The 16,695-nt window shown below is 47.8% G+C and overlaps 1 protein-coding gene across 10 annotated transcripts in view; it reads right to left on the reverse strand.

Moving 5' to 3' along the window:
* LOC144755518 (complement component receptor 1-like protein) overlaps positions 1-16,695 on the reverse strand; it is a 962,117-nt gene that overhangs the window by 852,557 nt on the left and 92,865 nt on the right. For 8 of the 10 annotated variants that reach the window (XM_078644512.1, XM_078644516.1, XM_078644510.1 and 5 more), the window contains exon 2: positions 256-470. In XM_078644512.1, coding sequence (XP_078500638.1) covers positions 256-349 — 94 coding nt within the window. In that variant the 5' untranslated portion in view covers positions 350-470. Of the gene's footprint in view, positions 1-255; positions 471-1,057; positions 1,327-16,695 lie in introns of those variants that run through there. The other 2 variants (XM_078644513.1, XM_078644518.1) reach the window with 2 other exon arrangements.

Below are 16,695 nucleotides of genomic sequence, written 5' to 3' on the forward strand. Positions count from 1 at the left end.
AACGGCCTGAAAATATACACTAAGTTGGTTTATGACAAATTAGTTTCATGCTCGTTGAGTTATAGATACAATTCCAAAGTTCTGTTAGAAGTATGTGCACGTAAAATGGTCAACAGACTGAGAATACCTGGGGTAATGACACAATCCATGAAAAATGAAACATTACGTTCTGCTTTGCTTGTACTAATGTCGTGGTACGATTGAATCTTTTTTACATTTAGCTTGAAAATAAAATGCAAAGAAGTGAATTCTCACCCTCGGTACTGACTACGAGGGCCGCGAGCCATACACAGTAGATCGACACCAGCGAGCGCCTCCTTTCCTTCCGTCCGTGCCGCGTCGCCGCCATCGTGCTGTGTGTCTGGAGTCCTCTCCGAAACGACGAGGGAGTGGTGGACGGATGGCTTTAATCCAAGAAATTCACTCAGCCAAGGCGGACGCCCTTCCTGCGGCCTGAGTCACCACGGAAACTAAAAACCAATGGAAGAAGACATTAATAAAAAGGCACCTGCTGCTTTTTTTACTGATAACCAGAAAACGAATGGGCAGCTAGGAAATGCAGAGAAAAACACCATGATAGCAACACCACACGCACGAAACGGCGCTTATCTCGCAGCGCCGGTCAACAAAGCACAAAACACGCAAGCCTAGAAACCACCGCTTGTTTCACAGTGTGCGCCTTGCAAACTCTACTACGCGGTGTAACCTACAAAATAAACACGCGTGCGCTCGTGGGGAGACAGAACTGCTGTTTCATTGAGCATAAACCCTCTGACACATTCACAACCTCTTCAGGGGACAGGTCTTACGGCTCCTAGAGAAGAAATTCCAAGCAGCAACACTAAGAAACCACCAGCTCGATGCCTGAAAACTATTTCAGACCCGTTTATTGTACCAACACCGGAACCCAGAGTCGGCCTTTCCCAGGATAGTGCCCTGGGCGGAAAGACATTTGGCGCTCTCGCTGCTGCTCGTGAATACAACGAGCACCAGAGAGCACTGTTTGTGTTCAGGGGTCAGCCAAAGACGTCTACACTACACCAGAATTGTTACTTGCCTCAGAACACAAACACGTCCTCCAGCGCCTATCTAACTCTTCACGCTGGTGGAGCACGTTGTTTGCTGGAGGGGGTGGGGTTTTAGTGTGTGGCAGCAGAGAGCGAGAGGGTGATGGGAGGATAAGAAAGTGTTATAAGGGGCGCTTGGAGCTCCTGAAGCCAGGCGTCAGGCACTCTGCTGTCGGCATGACCTTAACGCAGACCGCTCCATACGCCCTCTCTGAAGTTTGTCGCCATTGGCCTGGACCCAGCGCGCCCAGGATAAAAGCCGACCCTTCTTTTTTTTATTTCAAAATTTTTTTTTATTGAAATGAATAAGGTAAGTTTTGCATATACATGGTATACATTAGTGCCCGGTGGTGGCCAGAGCACGAGAGAGAGAAAGAAGAGAGAGAAAAAGAGAGAGGAGAGGGGGGGGGGGGGGGGGGGGCGCTATCGTTTTAGGTATTCGTCTAGAGCTGCCCACATGTTCTCTTTGGCTGTATGGTTCGCTGCCTTGTGTTTGGCAGTGATATTGTCTGCTGCTCGGAGGAATGTTACCCAGTTGAACCAGCGCTTGAAGGTGGCTTTGCTGGCGGACTTCCAGTACTGCAGAATATTTTTGACCGCTGCCGTTAGGAGCATGTCAACCAAATCTCGCATTTCTTTGGATTCGAGTTGTGGCTCTAGGAAGCCGGTGACTATCCCTGCAAAGCCGACCCTTCTGAAGCAGGCAACACGCCTTCAACAACTAACTCGAGAGTTACCTGTTACCAAGCAACACCCAACCTACTGGCCTTTAGAACGCTCGAGCACACAATGCAGACCGTGCAGGAGATCCTTCCCAAAAATATACAACCTAGGAGCCATCAGGAAACAACACAGGAAATGTTACCCAGCCTACAGCCTTCAGAACAGGAAAAAAAACACCGTTCCAGCTTCTGGTATGCAACTCATACTGTACTGTCCACAATCATCTGCCTACTTTCAGAACAAGCCTCGATGCACGTGTGTTAACCCCTGTAATTTAATGTACCGGCCTTGAGAACACAACTCAAGAAAGCAAGAAAACTAAATGCACACCTACCTGTTCCAGGAAAAAAGAAAACAAGAAAAACACGACCTACCAGCCTTCAGAAAACAATTAAAAGCCATAAGTCCCATCCACCCAGACATCTTAAAATAGACCAGAAACCCGTTTAATCAAGCTGTTGATTTATCCAGTGCGTTTCTAGCGCTATAAAATGCATCGACATTAAACACGTTTGTTTCGCCCTGACAAATGCGATGTCTAGCAATATATGCATGTATATTTTCTGTCTACTATGAATATGTGCCACGCCCATGCATACCACAAGCAACTTCCTGTTAAACTGAAAACGAGTGTCATATCTCAATGCGCCCACAGATCTTCACTCTAAAGAAAGGGAGGTTCAATGTGTTCGACAGCTCTGATTATTCCTGTTCAAATAGTGATTAGCAATGGAGCGGCTTTGGATTTTTGCTACCATGAGTCGTGAGATACATACATAGTACCTATAGGAGAACTCAAATGTTTCTTGTTGGAGTAGGTGATCATTTGCAAAGGGTACCGCAGGTCATCTTTTTATAGCCTGCGGCAGTTACAAGAGAATGAGGTAGGCATTCTGACAAAACTCCACTCAAATCAAACAAGCATTGAAAATGCAATAGGTCTCGCAATAGAAGAGTTTGACATTTTTCGTTTTGCAAATGGATGAGTGGCGTTGCGTGGATGAGTGGCGTTGCGTGGATGAGTGGCGTTGCGTGGGTGAGTGGCGTTGCGTGGGTGAGTGGCGTTGCGTGGGTGAGTGGCGTTGCGTGGGTGAGTGGCGTTGCGTGGCTGAGTGGCGTTGCGTGGCTGAGTGGCGTTGCGTGGCTGAGTGGCGTTGCGTGGCTGAGTGGCGTTGCGTGGCTGAGTGGCGTTGCGTGGCTGAGTGGCGTTGCGTGGCTGAGTGGCGTTGCGTGGCTGAGTGGCGTTGCGTGTGTGGCGTTGCGTGTGTGGCGTTGCATGTGTGAGTGGCGTTGCATGTGTGTGTGGCGTTGCATGTGTGTGTGGCGTTGCATGTGTGTGTGGCGTTGCATGTGTGTGTGGCGTTGCGTGTGTGTGTGGCGTTGCGTGTGTGTGTGGCGTTGCGTGTGTGTGTGGCGTTGCGTGTGTGAGTGGCGTTGCATGTGTGAGTGGCGTTGCGTGTGTGAGTGGCGTTGCGTGTGTGAGTGGCGTTGCGTGTGTGAGTGGCGTTGCGTGTGTGAGTGGCGTTGCGTGTGTGAGTGGCGTTGTGTGTGAGTGGCGTTGCGTGGCTGAGTGGCGTTGCGTGGGTGAGTGGCGTTGCGTGGGTGAGTGGCGTTGCGTGGGTGAGTGGCGTTGCGTGGGTGAGTGGCGTTGCGTTGTTGAGTGGCGTTGCGTTGTTGAGTGGCGTTGCGTGTGTGAGTGGCGTTGCGTGTGTGAGTGGCGTTGCGTGTGTGAGTGGCGTTGCGTGTGTGAGTGGCGTTGCGTGTGTGAGTGGCGTTGCATGTGTGTGTGGCGTTGCATGTGTGTGTGGCGTTGCATGTGTGTGTGGCGTTGCGTGTGTGTGTGGCGTTGCGTGTGTGTGTGGCGTTGCGTGTGTGAGTGGCGTTGCGTGTGTGAGTGGCGTTGCGTGTGTGAGTGGCGTTGCGTGTGTGAGTGGCGTTGCGTGTGTGAGTGGCGTTGCGTGTGTGAGTGGCGTTGCGTGTGTGAGTGGCGTTGCGTGTGTGAGTGGCGTTGCGTGTGTGAGTGGCGTTGCGTGTGTGAGTGGCGTTGTGTGTGAGTGGCGTTGCGTGTGTGAGTGGCGTTGCGTGGGTGAGTGGCGTTGCGTGGGTGAGTGGCGTTGCGTGGGTGAGTGGCGTTGCGTGGGTGAGTGGCGTTGCGTGGGTGAGTGGCGTTGCGTGGGTGAGTGGCGTTGCGTTGTTGAGTGGCGTTGCGTTGTTGAGTGGCGTTGTGTGTGTGAGTGGCGTTGCGTGTGTGAGTGGCGTTGCATGTGTGAGTGGCGTTGCATGTGTGAGTGGCGTTGCATGTGTGTGTGGCGTTGCATGTGTGTGGCGTTGCGTGTGTGTGTGGCGTTGCGTGTGTGTGTGGCGTTGCGTGTGTGAGTGGCGTTGCGTGTGTGAGTGGCGTTGCGTGTGTGAGTGGCGTTGCGTGTGTGAGTGGCGTTGCGTGTGTGAGTGGCGTTGCGTGTGTGAGTGGCGTTGCGTGTGTGAGTGGCGTTGCGTGGGTGAGTGGCGTTGCGTGGGTGAGTGGCGTTGCGTGGGTGAGTGAATGGTTAGCTGTTGCTTATGCGACGTATAGCACTTAATACTAAAGTAGGCAGACCTTAGCCTTTGTGAGAATAATAGCAAAATAAAAATAAAAACCAGATCAAGTCAAGGACGCAAACGGCACCATGCTATTGTTTATTTACTCAGATGATTTGCATAAAAATGTAACTTGTGAGCACGTTTCTCTAACTCTCCAATAATCCCATTACAACACTTTGCACAAATGAGATTGGGACTCATCCTTCCGAAGTCGAGAAAAATGTGCAACGCTGTGTTGTAGTTAATTTTTTTAATTAACAAAATGCAAATAATGTGGAGAGATTTCAAGTGATTCAGGAATGGGCGCCCGTGTAAAGAGAAAGTACGGCCGGCCTGGGCAGTGATAGGGGAGGAGGGAGGAGAAATGCGAGTCACGGCAGCAGCAGCCTTTGATGTGCCTGCCGGCCGGCCGGCCGTGAATAATTAGGGGGTGAGAAATGCGCTCGGAGGGCTGCCTTTGATGTGGTAATGCGAGGCAGGCAGGCAGGCGGCTGGTGGCATTGTGCACGCGCTTTTTAGGGCTTGCGCAAGCGCAATGACCTAAAAAGCACATGCACTTGAAGGAATCGCCAGTGGAATCGCCAGTGGTGGTTAACCTCTGTTTAAGCCACAATAGAGCTTCGCCAGCTATGCGCTGAAGCGCATCAGCAGGCGAGCCCTAATAAACGACAAGGGGTGATTGGCAAAACAATCTGTAAGTGTATGGGAGCAAGCAATGTTGATTGTGGTTTGAATTCTCACTAAAGGACGAGGAGAGTGAAAGCACGTTTATGCAATATGCCTATTTGCCAGGGAAATAGGACTGGCCCAGTTCTATTCCTGAATCTGAATTCGTTTAAAGTAGGCATTTCTACAGTTTTAGGCCAACATGCCCTCAATGGGCTTAAATCATTGGGGTATAATGATTCCTTTTCTTGTCTAAATTTGTGAATTTACATTTTATTTCTAGAGAATATGTCCAGGTGGTCCATGTCTCATACTTTAAAGCAACTGTGGCTACTGAGTGAAAACATTACAACAAACTCAATTATTTTTGAACTCTATTCTACACATATAAATTGCATTTTAGATCTTTCAAAACACGCCTCCAGATCCCGTACAGTTCCACACAATTGTAGACCAATACATCTGTTTTGGTCGAGATGTTCTTAAGTGGCTTGGAAATGTAGTTCCTCTATTAGTCCTGAACTTTTCAGGCTGTTTCCTCCATAGCTACAAATGCGTTTGGCTCTTTTCCTGCCCACATTACTCTATTACTGTTGGAACTACATCATTGTATCAACATATTCCTATTTTCCTATTGTATAAGCAAATAATCTCCGACCCTAAATGACAAAGAAATTACAGCTTTATTTGTGGTATCTGATGAGAGGCCAAGGTTTGAATGGGCATGGGATCGGTCAGAGCTGGATTGTTGAGAACACGATGACACTTTGAAAAGCTTGCATTTGTATTGGATACCTAAGGTTTTGCTGTCCACAATGCAGTAGATCTCACCTGCATCAATATGCAGAATAAATTCTACCAAGGGCTGAGAAACGCTTTAGTGCGCAGTATGAACAATACAAAAACACAACCAAGTATATTTATCAAAAACAAACATAAATGGAAGCACAGCATAAATATTGTTTTGACATCAAGCTACTATAGTCCTAAAGAGAAGAGAAACCCCTTCAAATCATAGGAAAACATTCTCAAACTGATGTCAGACTACAATGACAGTCTAGTCCCATGGGAGAGATGCCACAGGTAAGGCAGTCCCCTCACTGGGGCTACCTTTACACAGCTGTAGTGTGATCTCTTTTAGTGCTAGCAGACTGGGCCAGTTAGTCAAGAATATATTTTCAGTTCAGTTCAGAAAAACTTTATTTCGGTCAATACGACCTAAAAAAGTACAGTCCTAAAATCCTATACAACACACATTCCTTCATGTTTGCTTACAGTTATCGTGTTTAGGACATTAAGAACAGCATCCCAACGGTCTTTAAACTTCATGGATTAAAAGGCTAGTCGTTAGGGATACTACAGGCTGGTGGGCGATACAATTACATATCGGGAAGTGAATGATACAAAATAAATAAATAGTTAAAAAGAACGGTAATGATGTATAGGGGAGATTAAAACGATAGCACATTAAAAGACTGATCATAATTGATAGAATATACAATTGTTAAAAGAGTAGTTACATTAAATCATTGCAGCATGCCCTAAGCCTCATTAGATAGTCTCAACAGAGCCCTTCTAGTACACCACATGGAGAACAAAAATCTGGAGACTGAAAACACGATCGGGATGCTAAGGTCAGATTTTAGTATCCAAAATGCCTCCAGATAGTGCCTACTGCCAATGTTTCTACAGATCTGTACCAACCAACGTTTCCGGGCCTTGTGATAGCCGGGGCAGCCGAAAAACACATGCTGCACTGATTCGTCAGTGAAACCACAGACAGGGCATTGTGCCTTTTGGTCCTTGCTCCACTTTGCCGTGTAGAGCGGAGCGGAAGAACCCCAAACCGAAATTGTAAGAAGAGCTTTCTTGCCTCCACCGGTGTAATCAGGTCTAATATTTACTCAAAGCGGGCAACATCCTTGACTTCCAGGAAAGCCAAGGATAGTATGCCCGTCTTGGAAAGAGGAAAGATTATAGCCTTTCATCTAAAACTCACTTCCTGGCATCACTGGCTAAATATAAATCAGCAATCCTGGCTGCAAAAACCGACCACTTCTCTACGAAAATAACGTCTGCCGATAACAAACCCAGGGTAATCTTTGGCATTGTGAATGACCTGGCATTCTCGGACCGAACCTCGTCCCAAATCCCTCCCTCCCAGCCCCTCTGTGATCAACTTAATCACTATTTCTTGGACAAAATCACAACTATCAAGGCCAATATCCCTTCACCCTCGTCTGCTTTTGTTGATCCCTCCCCCCCCACTGTCCTAAACCCTCTCACCTTCATCCCTCCCTTCACTCAGGAATCTTTTCTGGCCATACTCCCTAAAGTTAAGTCGGGGTCTCCGGCGGACGTCTGCCCCGCACGCATCCTACAGCAAATATACTCTAGCTGCCCTGATCCCCCTATCGCCTTTCTCAATAGCTCCTTGGCTCAGGGTGTCGTGACCCCTGCACTCAAGGCCGCCACTATAGTGCCTCTGCTGAAGAAACCCGGAGCGGACCCGTCCATTTCGGCTAACTTTCGTCCCATCTCCCTGCTGCCCTTCCTGGGCAAGGTGATGGAACGCCATGTCACCGCGGTACTGAGCGCTCACACCGAGGCGAATGGGGGGCTGGCCTCTCGCCAGGCAGGATTCCGCCCTAGGCATTCGACCGAATCGGTCGTAGTTTCAGTCCTAGACAACCTCAGAAAGGGTATGGATGACAACAACCACCAGGCACTGGTCCTCCTCGATCTCTCCGCCGCCTTTGACACGGTGGACCACACCATCCTACTTGCCCGTGTCAAGGCGGCCGGTATCGGGGGATCAGCTCTGGTCTGGCTCTCCTCCTTTCTGAGGGACCGCACTCAGGCGGTCCGTCTGGGCGATTTCACCTCCACCCCTCTCCCTGTCACCTGTGGTGTTCCCCAGGGTTCCTCTCTCTCTCCCTTACTTTTTAATCTCTATATCTTTCCTCTTATCTATGCACTCCAGCAGCTGGAGGTCACTGTTTATAACTATGCGGACGACCTCCAGCTCATCTTTGATCTGTCCCCCTCTCCTCTCTCGGTCTCTAATTTTCAGTCGACTATGACATTTATCAGGGACTGGATGAACCACAACCACCTTAAACTGAACCCCGACAAGACCGAGTTGGTTCTTACTGGTGGTTCATCCAGCCCCTGGAATTCTCTTTTCTGGCCCCCCTCTCTTGGCCCGGCACCATCCCCCTCCACTGTGGTCAAGACACTGGGTGTTAAAATGAATAATCAGCTCACTCTTCACTCACAAATTAGTTCCGTGGTTTCCTCCTGTTTCCTCACTCTCCGAACTATCCGCTCTGTTTCCCGCTTTTTCTCTCCCCAGGCACTTAAGATCATCATAGCCGCCCTGGTAATCTCACGATTGGACTACGCCAACGCCCTCTATCATGGCATTCCAGCGTATAGCCTGCGTAGACTCCAAACCATCCAGAACCAGGCGGCCAGGCTGATATACGGCCTTCCACGCTATCACCACTCCACCCCCCTTCTAAAAGAGCTTCATTGGCTCCCCGTGAAACAACGCTCCCTTTTTAAGATAGGATGCATGGTTTTTCAGGCCCGCCAGGGCACTGCCCCCGCCTTCATCGCCGCACTAATTAAACCCTATGTCCCCGCTAGAAATCTTCGGTCTTCCTCCAAGTCCCTTCTTCAGATCCCCCGCTTCTCACGCAAAAAATGGGGCGGTTCTAACTTCTCAACTCTGGCTCCTACCTTCTGGAACTCACTTCCAGACAATCTCCGTTCTGCTACTCAGTATCTCTCTTTCCGCAGAGACCTGAAAACTTTCCTCTTCAGCCAGGCTTTCCCCGCCTAACACTTATTCCACCCTTCCTTGGTCTTTCTCCCTCAGTTCTGAACCTCCAGCGCCAAGAAACCGCAAGGTGTACGCCGCGCTCTACAAGTGTTTTAAATTAGAAATTAGAGTGTAGTTGGGCCCATCTATATTCTACGTACTGCGCCTTAATTTGCTTCCTTGTGGTTTGCAAACAGGCACAATCTGGGTCTGTCCAACAGTCACCCCGGCCCATATTGGTCAGTAGAGATTTTATATGTGCAAACCATGGACGTGTAACTGCACCCCTGATTGACATAACCTCCAGCAGATCCTCCCTGTATGTCACTAGTTCAGGGGTGACCCTTAGGCGACACCAATACAATATAGGTCTAAGGCTTCAAATGTCTGCTATCGCCATCAAACCTGAGTCTAGTCTTAATGGAATCAGCGGGGTGCTCATTGGTAGTCTGTACAACTGTCTAAGGAATTGATTTTCTACTTTTAGAAGGGAATCTAGTTTGGCATGGCCCCATAGCTCGGCACCATATAATGCGCCCTCACACGCTTGGGCCTTGTAGATTTCTAGAGCTGGGCTAACTGTACTTTTGCCTGATCTACTAAAGACCTTCATTATGCCACCTGTCGATTGAGCTAGTTTTAGTGTGCTCTTGGTAATATGAGCCCCCCCAATCCAAATTTTCAGTAATGGTGAGACCCAAATAGGTGAAGGATGAGACTCTTTCCAGGAATTTCCCATTTAATTGGGGGTTCGGACGTGAGCTTTTTGGGCTATTAAACGCCTTAAATTTCTGTAAGTTTATATCTAAACCTCTTTCCTTACAGAAGAGCTCGAATTTGTCTAGAACCCTCTGAATCCCCATGGGTGATTTTAAACCAAAAGAGTGTCATCCGCGAACATCATTGCTGAAATTCGGCGGGACGCTAGCTTAGGGGCATCAAGATCTTTTGCAATTGCCAGTTCATCGATCAGCCCGTTAATATAAAGACTAAATAGCGTCGGTGCTAAGACGCATCCCTGGCGTACACCACGTTTGACAGGGATTGGAGCTGTAAGTTTTTCATCCTTGCCAAATCCTATTTGGGCGTAGTTATCTTCGTGCAATCTTTTAAGAAGAGAAATCAAATATGCCGGGACCCCCAACTCAGTGAGAATGGACAATAGCTTTTCCCGTGGCACCAGGTCGAATGCCGACCTTAGGTCCACAAAAGTTAGGTATAAGCTGCCCCCCTGAAGGCAGACTGTCTTCCAGTACAAGAGCTGTAGTCTCAGTACTTGGTCCAGGGTTGATATCTTTTCCCTGAACCCTGCCTGGAGGGGGGACAGTACCCCCTTTTCTTCCATCCAGGATTGTAGCCTGGCTATCAAGACCCTCGCAAATAATTTTTGGGAAATGTCTATTAGACTTATGGGTCTATAATTTGTTGGCAGGAGTGGGGATCCTTTTTTGAAAATTGGAATGATCTCCGCTCCCAGCCAGCTGGGTGGTATCTTCATGCCCTGTATAGCATTGAAAGGTCCACAAAAATACGGGGTCCGGATGGCTGGTTCACTCCTATATAGGTCCCCGGGAATCTTATCCAGGCCTGGGGCTTTACCTGGTGCTATTTTTTGCAGTGTGCCCTCAGTCTCCTTAAGTGTTATGGATGTATTTAGGCTATTACCTGGGTCTACTTCGTGTTCTGCACTTCTTTCTTTGCCTGACTGGGCCAAAGCCACTTCCATAGGGGACTGGACAACCGAGGAGCCCTCAGAGTCCTTTTCATCGGCATAGAGGGTTTCAAAATGCACCCGCCATACCTCTTCGTCCAAGTTTGGTTCAATTGCGGATTTGGGGGTAGGAGCACCTGTGTTAACGATATTCCAAAACATCCTCATGTCTCTATCCCCCATAGTCGTATTAAGTAAATCCCAGTTTTCCCTTTCCCATCGCTGTTTAGCTTTTTGGGCCGTTGATTTGTATGATTTCCTTGTGGTTTTAATAATCAGATGATTTTTACCTTTGATAGATACCACAAGGGCCTTTTTGGCCTGCGACATTCACTGTTGTACTAAGGGTGACTAGGGGCCTACTCGGCCTGGAAGGGGTATTAGGGTAAAAGAAGGCAAGTGATACATTCCTTAGTTTGCTGTAGTTTGTATCAACAGCTCCCAGATCTAGAACCGCACTGCTTTGATGCAATGCGGATGCCTCTTCAAGCACAGAAATAAGCGCTTCATACAGATTACTCATCTTATCCTGTGATTGGAGGAAATGGGACCACCGTACTTTCTGCCTACAATTTGACATAGTTATGCCGGGGGGGATAGGGCCAGTTGTGGGAGTAATTTGAGGGTTTAAGGCTTTTATTTCCATTATTAGGGCATGGTGATCGCTATCCATTTGTGTAATAATATTAAAATCGATCATCCTATCCCAGGAGTTAGTGTCAATTAAAATATAATCTAATATAGACCCACGTTTCTTACTATAAAAGGTGTAGCCAATAGATGAGTCAGAGCATGATCTCCATTGGACACTCTCAATGAGTGTCTTAAAACAAGGGAGTTCATCTGGATTGCTAAGGGGGACCAGTTTTTCACTAAAGGGCATCTGGATTCTGGGATTGCCAGCAAAAGATCCTCATCCCCCATGTTTTCGAGGGTCAAGCCCCCAAGGGGCTCAAACTGGCAATTGAAGTCACCGCCAACAATAACTGTTTGGTTTGGATCTATAAGACATAAGAAAGTAGATAGGGCCTCTATCGTGTTAGATTCCTTTCCCTGAGGGGTCGGTCTAGAGTATAGTAACGGGAGGCTTTGAGCAAAACTGTAATTGAACACATAAAATGTCCAAAGAACCAGTTTCAAGTTGTACAGCCTTGCAACCTAGGTGAATCCCTATCCAAATCATGAGCCCCCAGACGGTCTCCCTACACCACCTGTTATGGACGGGATATTAAAAGTAGCATAGTCAGGGTTGGTTACCTCCTCACAAACCCAAGTCTCTTGGAACATGCAAACCTCATGTTGACTAATGAAAGACTCCCAGTCAGGGTCACCCAGTTTGTTTTTGATATATTTTCATAGTTTTAACCGAGCTCAAAAATCAATTAGTACAGATAATACAGTTCTAGCCCCAACTCTATTTTGAATATAAATGCTACCTGTAATGTACCTTCTCGGAGATCTGGACAATTTTATACAGACCATCGGACTACCAGCAATCGAGGAATAGACAGGAAGAAGAACATGCAAGCTAAGGTGGTGCAAAACCGAGGTCCTCGTGCTTCACTACTCACATCACCAGACAACAAATTCTACGAAGTAGCTGTGGCCCCTCCATAGTAAAAATCGTTTGTACCTGTACACTCTCACCTTCACAAGGACAGTTGTGAATGCAGCATTATTTCAAATTTAACAACTCTGATAATGTCTCACCCTCATATCTCCTGAGCTCCACAGAATTATAGCCAGTACTCAGTGGGACTCTAAACTTAACTAGTCTAACACCGTCTAAGAAGGGCACCCACCTATCAAATCACTTGTCCTCAGACTGCTGTCGGCTGCCTCTCCACAACTAACCCAATGTCCTAGGACTTAACATTGGGGCGTGGTTTGGCGCTAGGCAAGATGGCAGCACAGTAGTGCAGCTCTGCCGGCAGCCGCTTTAATCCTTTAAGTTATCCTGTGCTGCTCTGGCCGCCCGCGAGTCCAGTGCGGCGAGAGAGTGTGCTGGAGCACTGGGCTGCCCTCCAGTGAAGTTTTGACCGCTGCGTGCGGTCCCTGAAGCCTGACCTGCGTCCCTTCAGTGAGACTGCAGATTGCCAAAATGGCGGTTAGACGCCCTTAGACGTGGCCGCGAACAAGAACCAGAGCCCTCCAATTTGCTGGTGAGCTGCGGGAGGTGTATCGGACCCCTCTGGGGGGTAGCAAGGAACTCGGCGGATAAGCGGCGATCCGGCTGAGGGCTTGTTGAGGTGATTGGTGACGATCGCCTGCTCCCTCACGCACCCATAGCTGGAGATAGACACGATCGATGGGGGTGAGTGCTACCAGGGCTGGACTGGGAACCAAAACCGTCCCTGGCAAAGTGCTCGGCCGCCCCCCCCTCCCCCCTCCCAAAGGGGGGGGGGAGGAGGAGGGGGTCCGGGGGTGCGCCTGAGCTCATTGCCACGGCCGGTTTTTGGCCGATTTGGTTACAGGGCCGATTTTGCAGCAATGCTGCGGCCCTGTAACAAAAACGGCCCCCAGGGGCCCCAAACCGCCCCCCACCCATGCGGCGCACGGGGGATTGCCCGGTGCCCGCAACGGCCAGTCCGGGCCGGAGTGCTACGCAAATGCCCAGCTCTGCGACATACACTAGGCCTCACTGAAGTAAATGGCCGCCGGCTACTTGTAGACGTGTGCTGGGGGATCCCTTGGTCCGCTCCTGAGGATCTGGTCACTATATCAGCGCCAGGTCAGGGGGTGTATGTGACCTTCAGTTTTTTTTTGATTGAAGATTTGCATTTTTTGGGCTGCAGCCGATCCACTTGTGTTACTTGGTGCCACGATTATTTCTGATACCTGCTTTTTGAGGCCCGACCTTTCTCCTCTAGTGCCGAGGTACAGCGCCCTCCAATTTTGCTGGTGAGCTGTGGACAGTGTATCGGACTCCCGGGGGTCTGGAGCATTGCTGCGGGTGAGCGGTGATCTGCTTGTAAGCTCACTGAAGGGACTGAGGACAAAAGCACGCTACCCTACACACGCACAGTTGGAGACCCTCCGGATTGGTGTTGGTGAGAGCTACGCAGGCACTCGGCTCTGTACTATAAACTAGGCCTCACTGCAGAAAATGGCCACCCGCTGCTGATAGAGGTGTGCTGGGTGCTCCCTTTGTTTACCCTCATGACTTTGAACTATGTATTGAAGTGTGACAAGGGGGTATCTCTAACCTTCATATATTTGGTAGGCAGACCTGAATTAAGTGTGCTGCAGCCGGCCCGACTCGGCCACTTGGTAGCATGGCCATTATAGAGGCCCGATTTTTATCCCCGCCTAAACTTTGAGGATCTCTGCACCATCCATCATGGGCAAGCCGGAAAAGACCCAGGCTCGGCTGAATTTTGAATTGCGAAAAAGTGGCAAATCGGTGCAAAATGCTGCATCAGATTCGGAGTTAGACTCTGCTGCACAGGCACCAACCACACTTGAGAAGGCACTGGCAGCGATCCAAGCCAGCTTACAGTCTATAGACGGCAAGATTGAGGTGCTAAATGGGCGCATGGACAATATGTCGTCTAAACTAGATAGGAAGGCGGTAAGGCTGGGCAAAGTAGAACAACAGATATCTGACGCCGAAGACGGTTTGCAACAAGTGGCAGCTAAGACCTCACACATTGAGAAGATCCTGACACTTATCAGAGACAAGAATGAAGACATTGAAGCGCGCTCGAGGCGCATTCATGTGCGCATTTTAGGCCTGCCGGAGTTAACCTCATGTCCTAAGTCTTACAGAAATTCAAACTGCCCTGAGGAAGCCCTGATCCATCCAATTCAATACCCTGTGTTGTACATTACAGGTGCCTTGCTGGCATGACACATATTCCTATAGAAGAACAGTAAGCCCTAAAAATCTTCCAGACGCCTGCAATCTGCCAACCAGCTCATTGGTCTCATCCAGATCATGACATGCAAGAATTGGCAACAGAAGATACTCTCATCAAACCCCTTTCTTCTAAAACAAACTTATTCCACTGATGTCCACCAGTTTCAGAAAAGCTCTGGAAAACGAACTCCTCCCATACTATGTAGTGTAATGACCTTCTCAAAGCTAGAGGACATCTCTGGCAGACGAGAAAGCAACAAGGCAAAGACAGTGAGTGTACTCTGCATAAATAACCCTCTTGGGCTGTTCCTTTCACAACCTGTTTCAGAATAATCTGGGAGCACTACATCACACCATGTGCGAGGCACTGGTGGTTCTTCTTCCTCACCCAATTAAGGAAATTTAAGGAGCGCACAGCAAATTGGTTACCAATATATATTGATGCTTAGGTGCTTGCATATTGATTGGTCCTCTTGGTGCCAAAACGTCTGCACCCTGATCACTTAATTTTTTTTAAACTCAAAAATGTACATAATAGAAATTTTACAAGTTTGGGGCCAGACGTACACAGCATTGTTACTGTCGCATTGCATGCGATGCGCAAACTCGCATGCTTTATGGCTATAGAAATGTAGGTTACAATAAACCATGACATTGTGAGTCAACTCACCAAAAGCTATTTTGAAGCCCATATTGAATCACATAGCTGCAACAATCTCTCTCTTCTAAAAACAAAAATGTTTTTTTCTTTAAAAAAGCAGAATAATTTCCTAACTTTTACGGACAGTGGGTTTCCTACAATTACATCCCTCACTGCTGGTGCCCACAGAACAAGGGAGGGCTTCTCAAGGATGCTGGACACATATGCTGAACGCTACAATACGATCAAATTTAATGGGAGAGAAACACATCATATCATATATGAGATCAGACCTATCTCCAAGATAGTAGTGCCAAAATTAGATGGGAGCTGCTTCCTATAAAAAAACATGCACTGGCAAAGCCAATAGATCTACAGGTGGCTTACGACTTTTGGCTTTACTAAGGTTTGGGAAAATTGCACAAGGGGGCTTAGGAGTGTGGAATTGTATAAAATATCTCCCTGCCCAAAGGATGGGATGCTTCCCAAATCTGCTTGTCCTGTAACAATATCCACTTGTCCCTTTTGCTGCCACAGAGTGGAGTGGGAAATTATTAAAGCGTTCCCATTATATTATGGCCTTGATAACAGTCTTTGACTATGCCAGGGCTCATATTAAATCAAGATTTCAAATCTAGCAAGGCCCTAATTTTGCCATTTTTCTCTAAACCTGTATGTAGGGGTGAGAAACCTTATTCCAGGGCTGGAAGGCTCTGTGAGCTTGTGCATATTCACAAACTTAATATTTAAGGATATTCGCAGTAGGGAATCTGCCTTTTCGGCATGGCCACCCTGTTTTTTTTTTTTACTTTGCTGGACTCAATGTTTGAGGCTGGCTTTATAACTGTGGGCACTTTAATCCTTCTTACCAGAAGTTAAGTGCCCGTGCTCTCCCTTTAAACATGGTTGAATTGGCATACTCCTAATTGGCATACTTACCTTGGCTATAAGTCACTAGTATATGGTACAAAGTCTATCCAGCGTCTGGAATTTAAATACCACTAGTGCACTGCAGCACCTATTGTGCCATCCACAACAGTGGCAGTGCAAACATGGCTTTAGGCCTACCACTGTGACCTGACTGTAGTAGTGTAAAAAAAATTCGACCGGTCAAATAAACCATTTTGACTGGTTAAAATCTTCCTTTTAACTATTAATAAGTCATCCCAATATAGGAATTGTAGCCAACAAGGTATAGAGCGTGGTTTTTAAAAGCAGGACGTAGAAATTTAATGTTAACATGTCCTGACAGTGACTAGCTCCCAAACCAATTTCCCACTGTAGCATAGCTGGCTGGCCCATAGAGAAACACTGGGAAGCAATATTAAATACTAATACCTTATCTCAGGAATGGGCTTAGCTAGAAAAATGATGAAACAACTATTTTCAATGTTTATTAAGAATCACTGATGTTTAATAAATATTAAGGGAAAGTAACTTTTAGAAAATTTTCTTTTATTTGCCTGAACTTCTTGGAGGCTAATTTGCATTGGCTCTCCAGCTTCTCCCTGCCGGGGATTAACACTGAATAAGTGTGGACAAAGGTGTGGAAGCCCTCCCAGGAGCAAACAATAGGCTGACCTGAACGGGCAGAGATGGCTTCTCTGAACTCTACTGACTATG

The sequence above is a fragment of the Lissotriton helveticus genome, chromosome 5_1 (genome assembly GCF_964261635.1).
Source record: "Lissotriton helveticus chromosome 5_1, aLisHel1.1, whole genome shotgun sequence".
Classification (NCBI taxonomy): domain Eukaryota; kingdom Metazoa; phylum Chordata; class Amphibia; order Caudata; family Salamandridae; genus Lissotriton; species Lissotriton helveticus.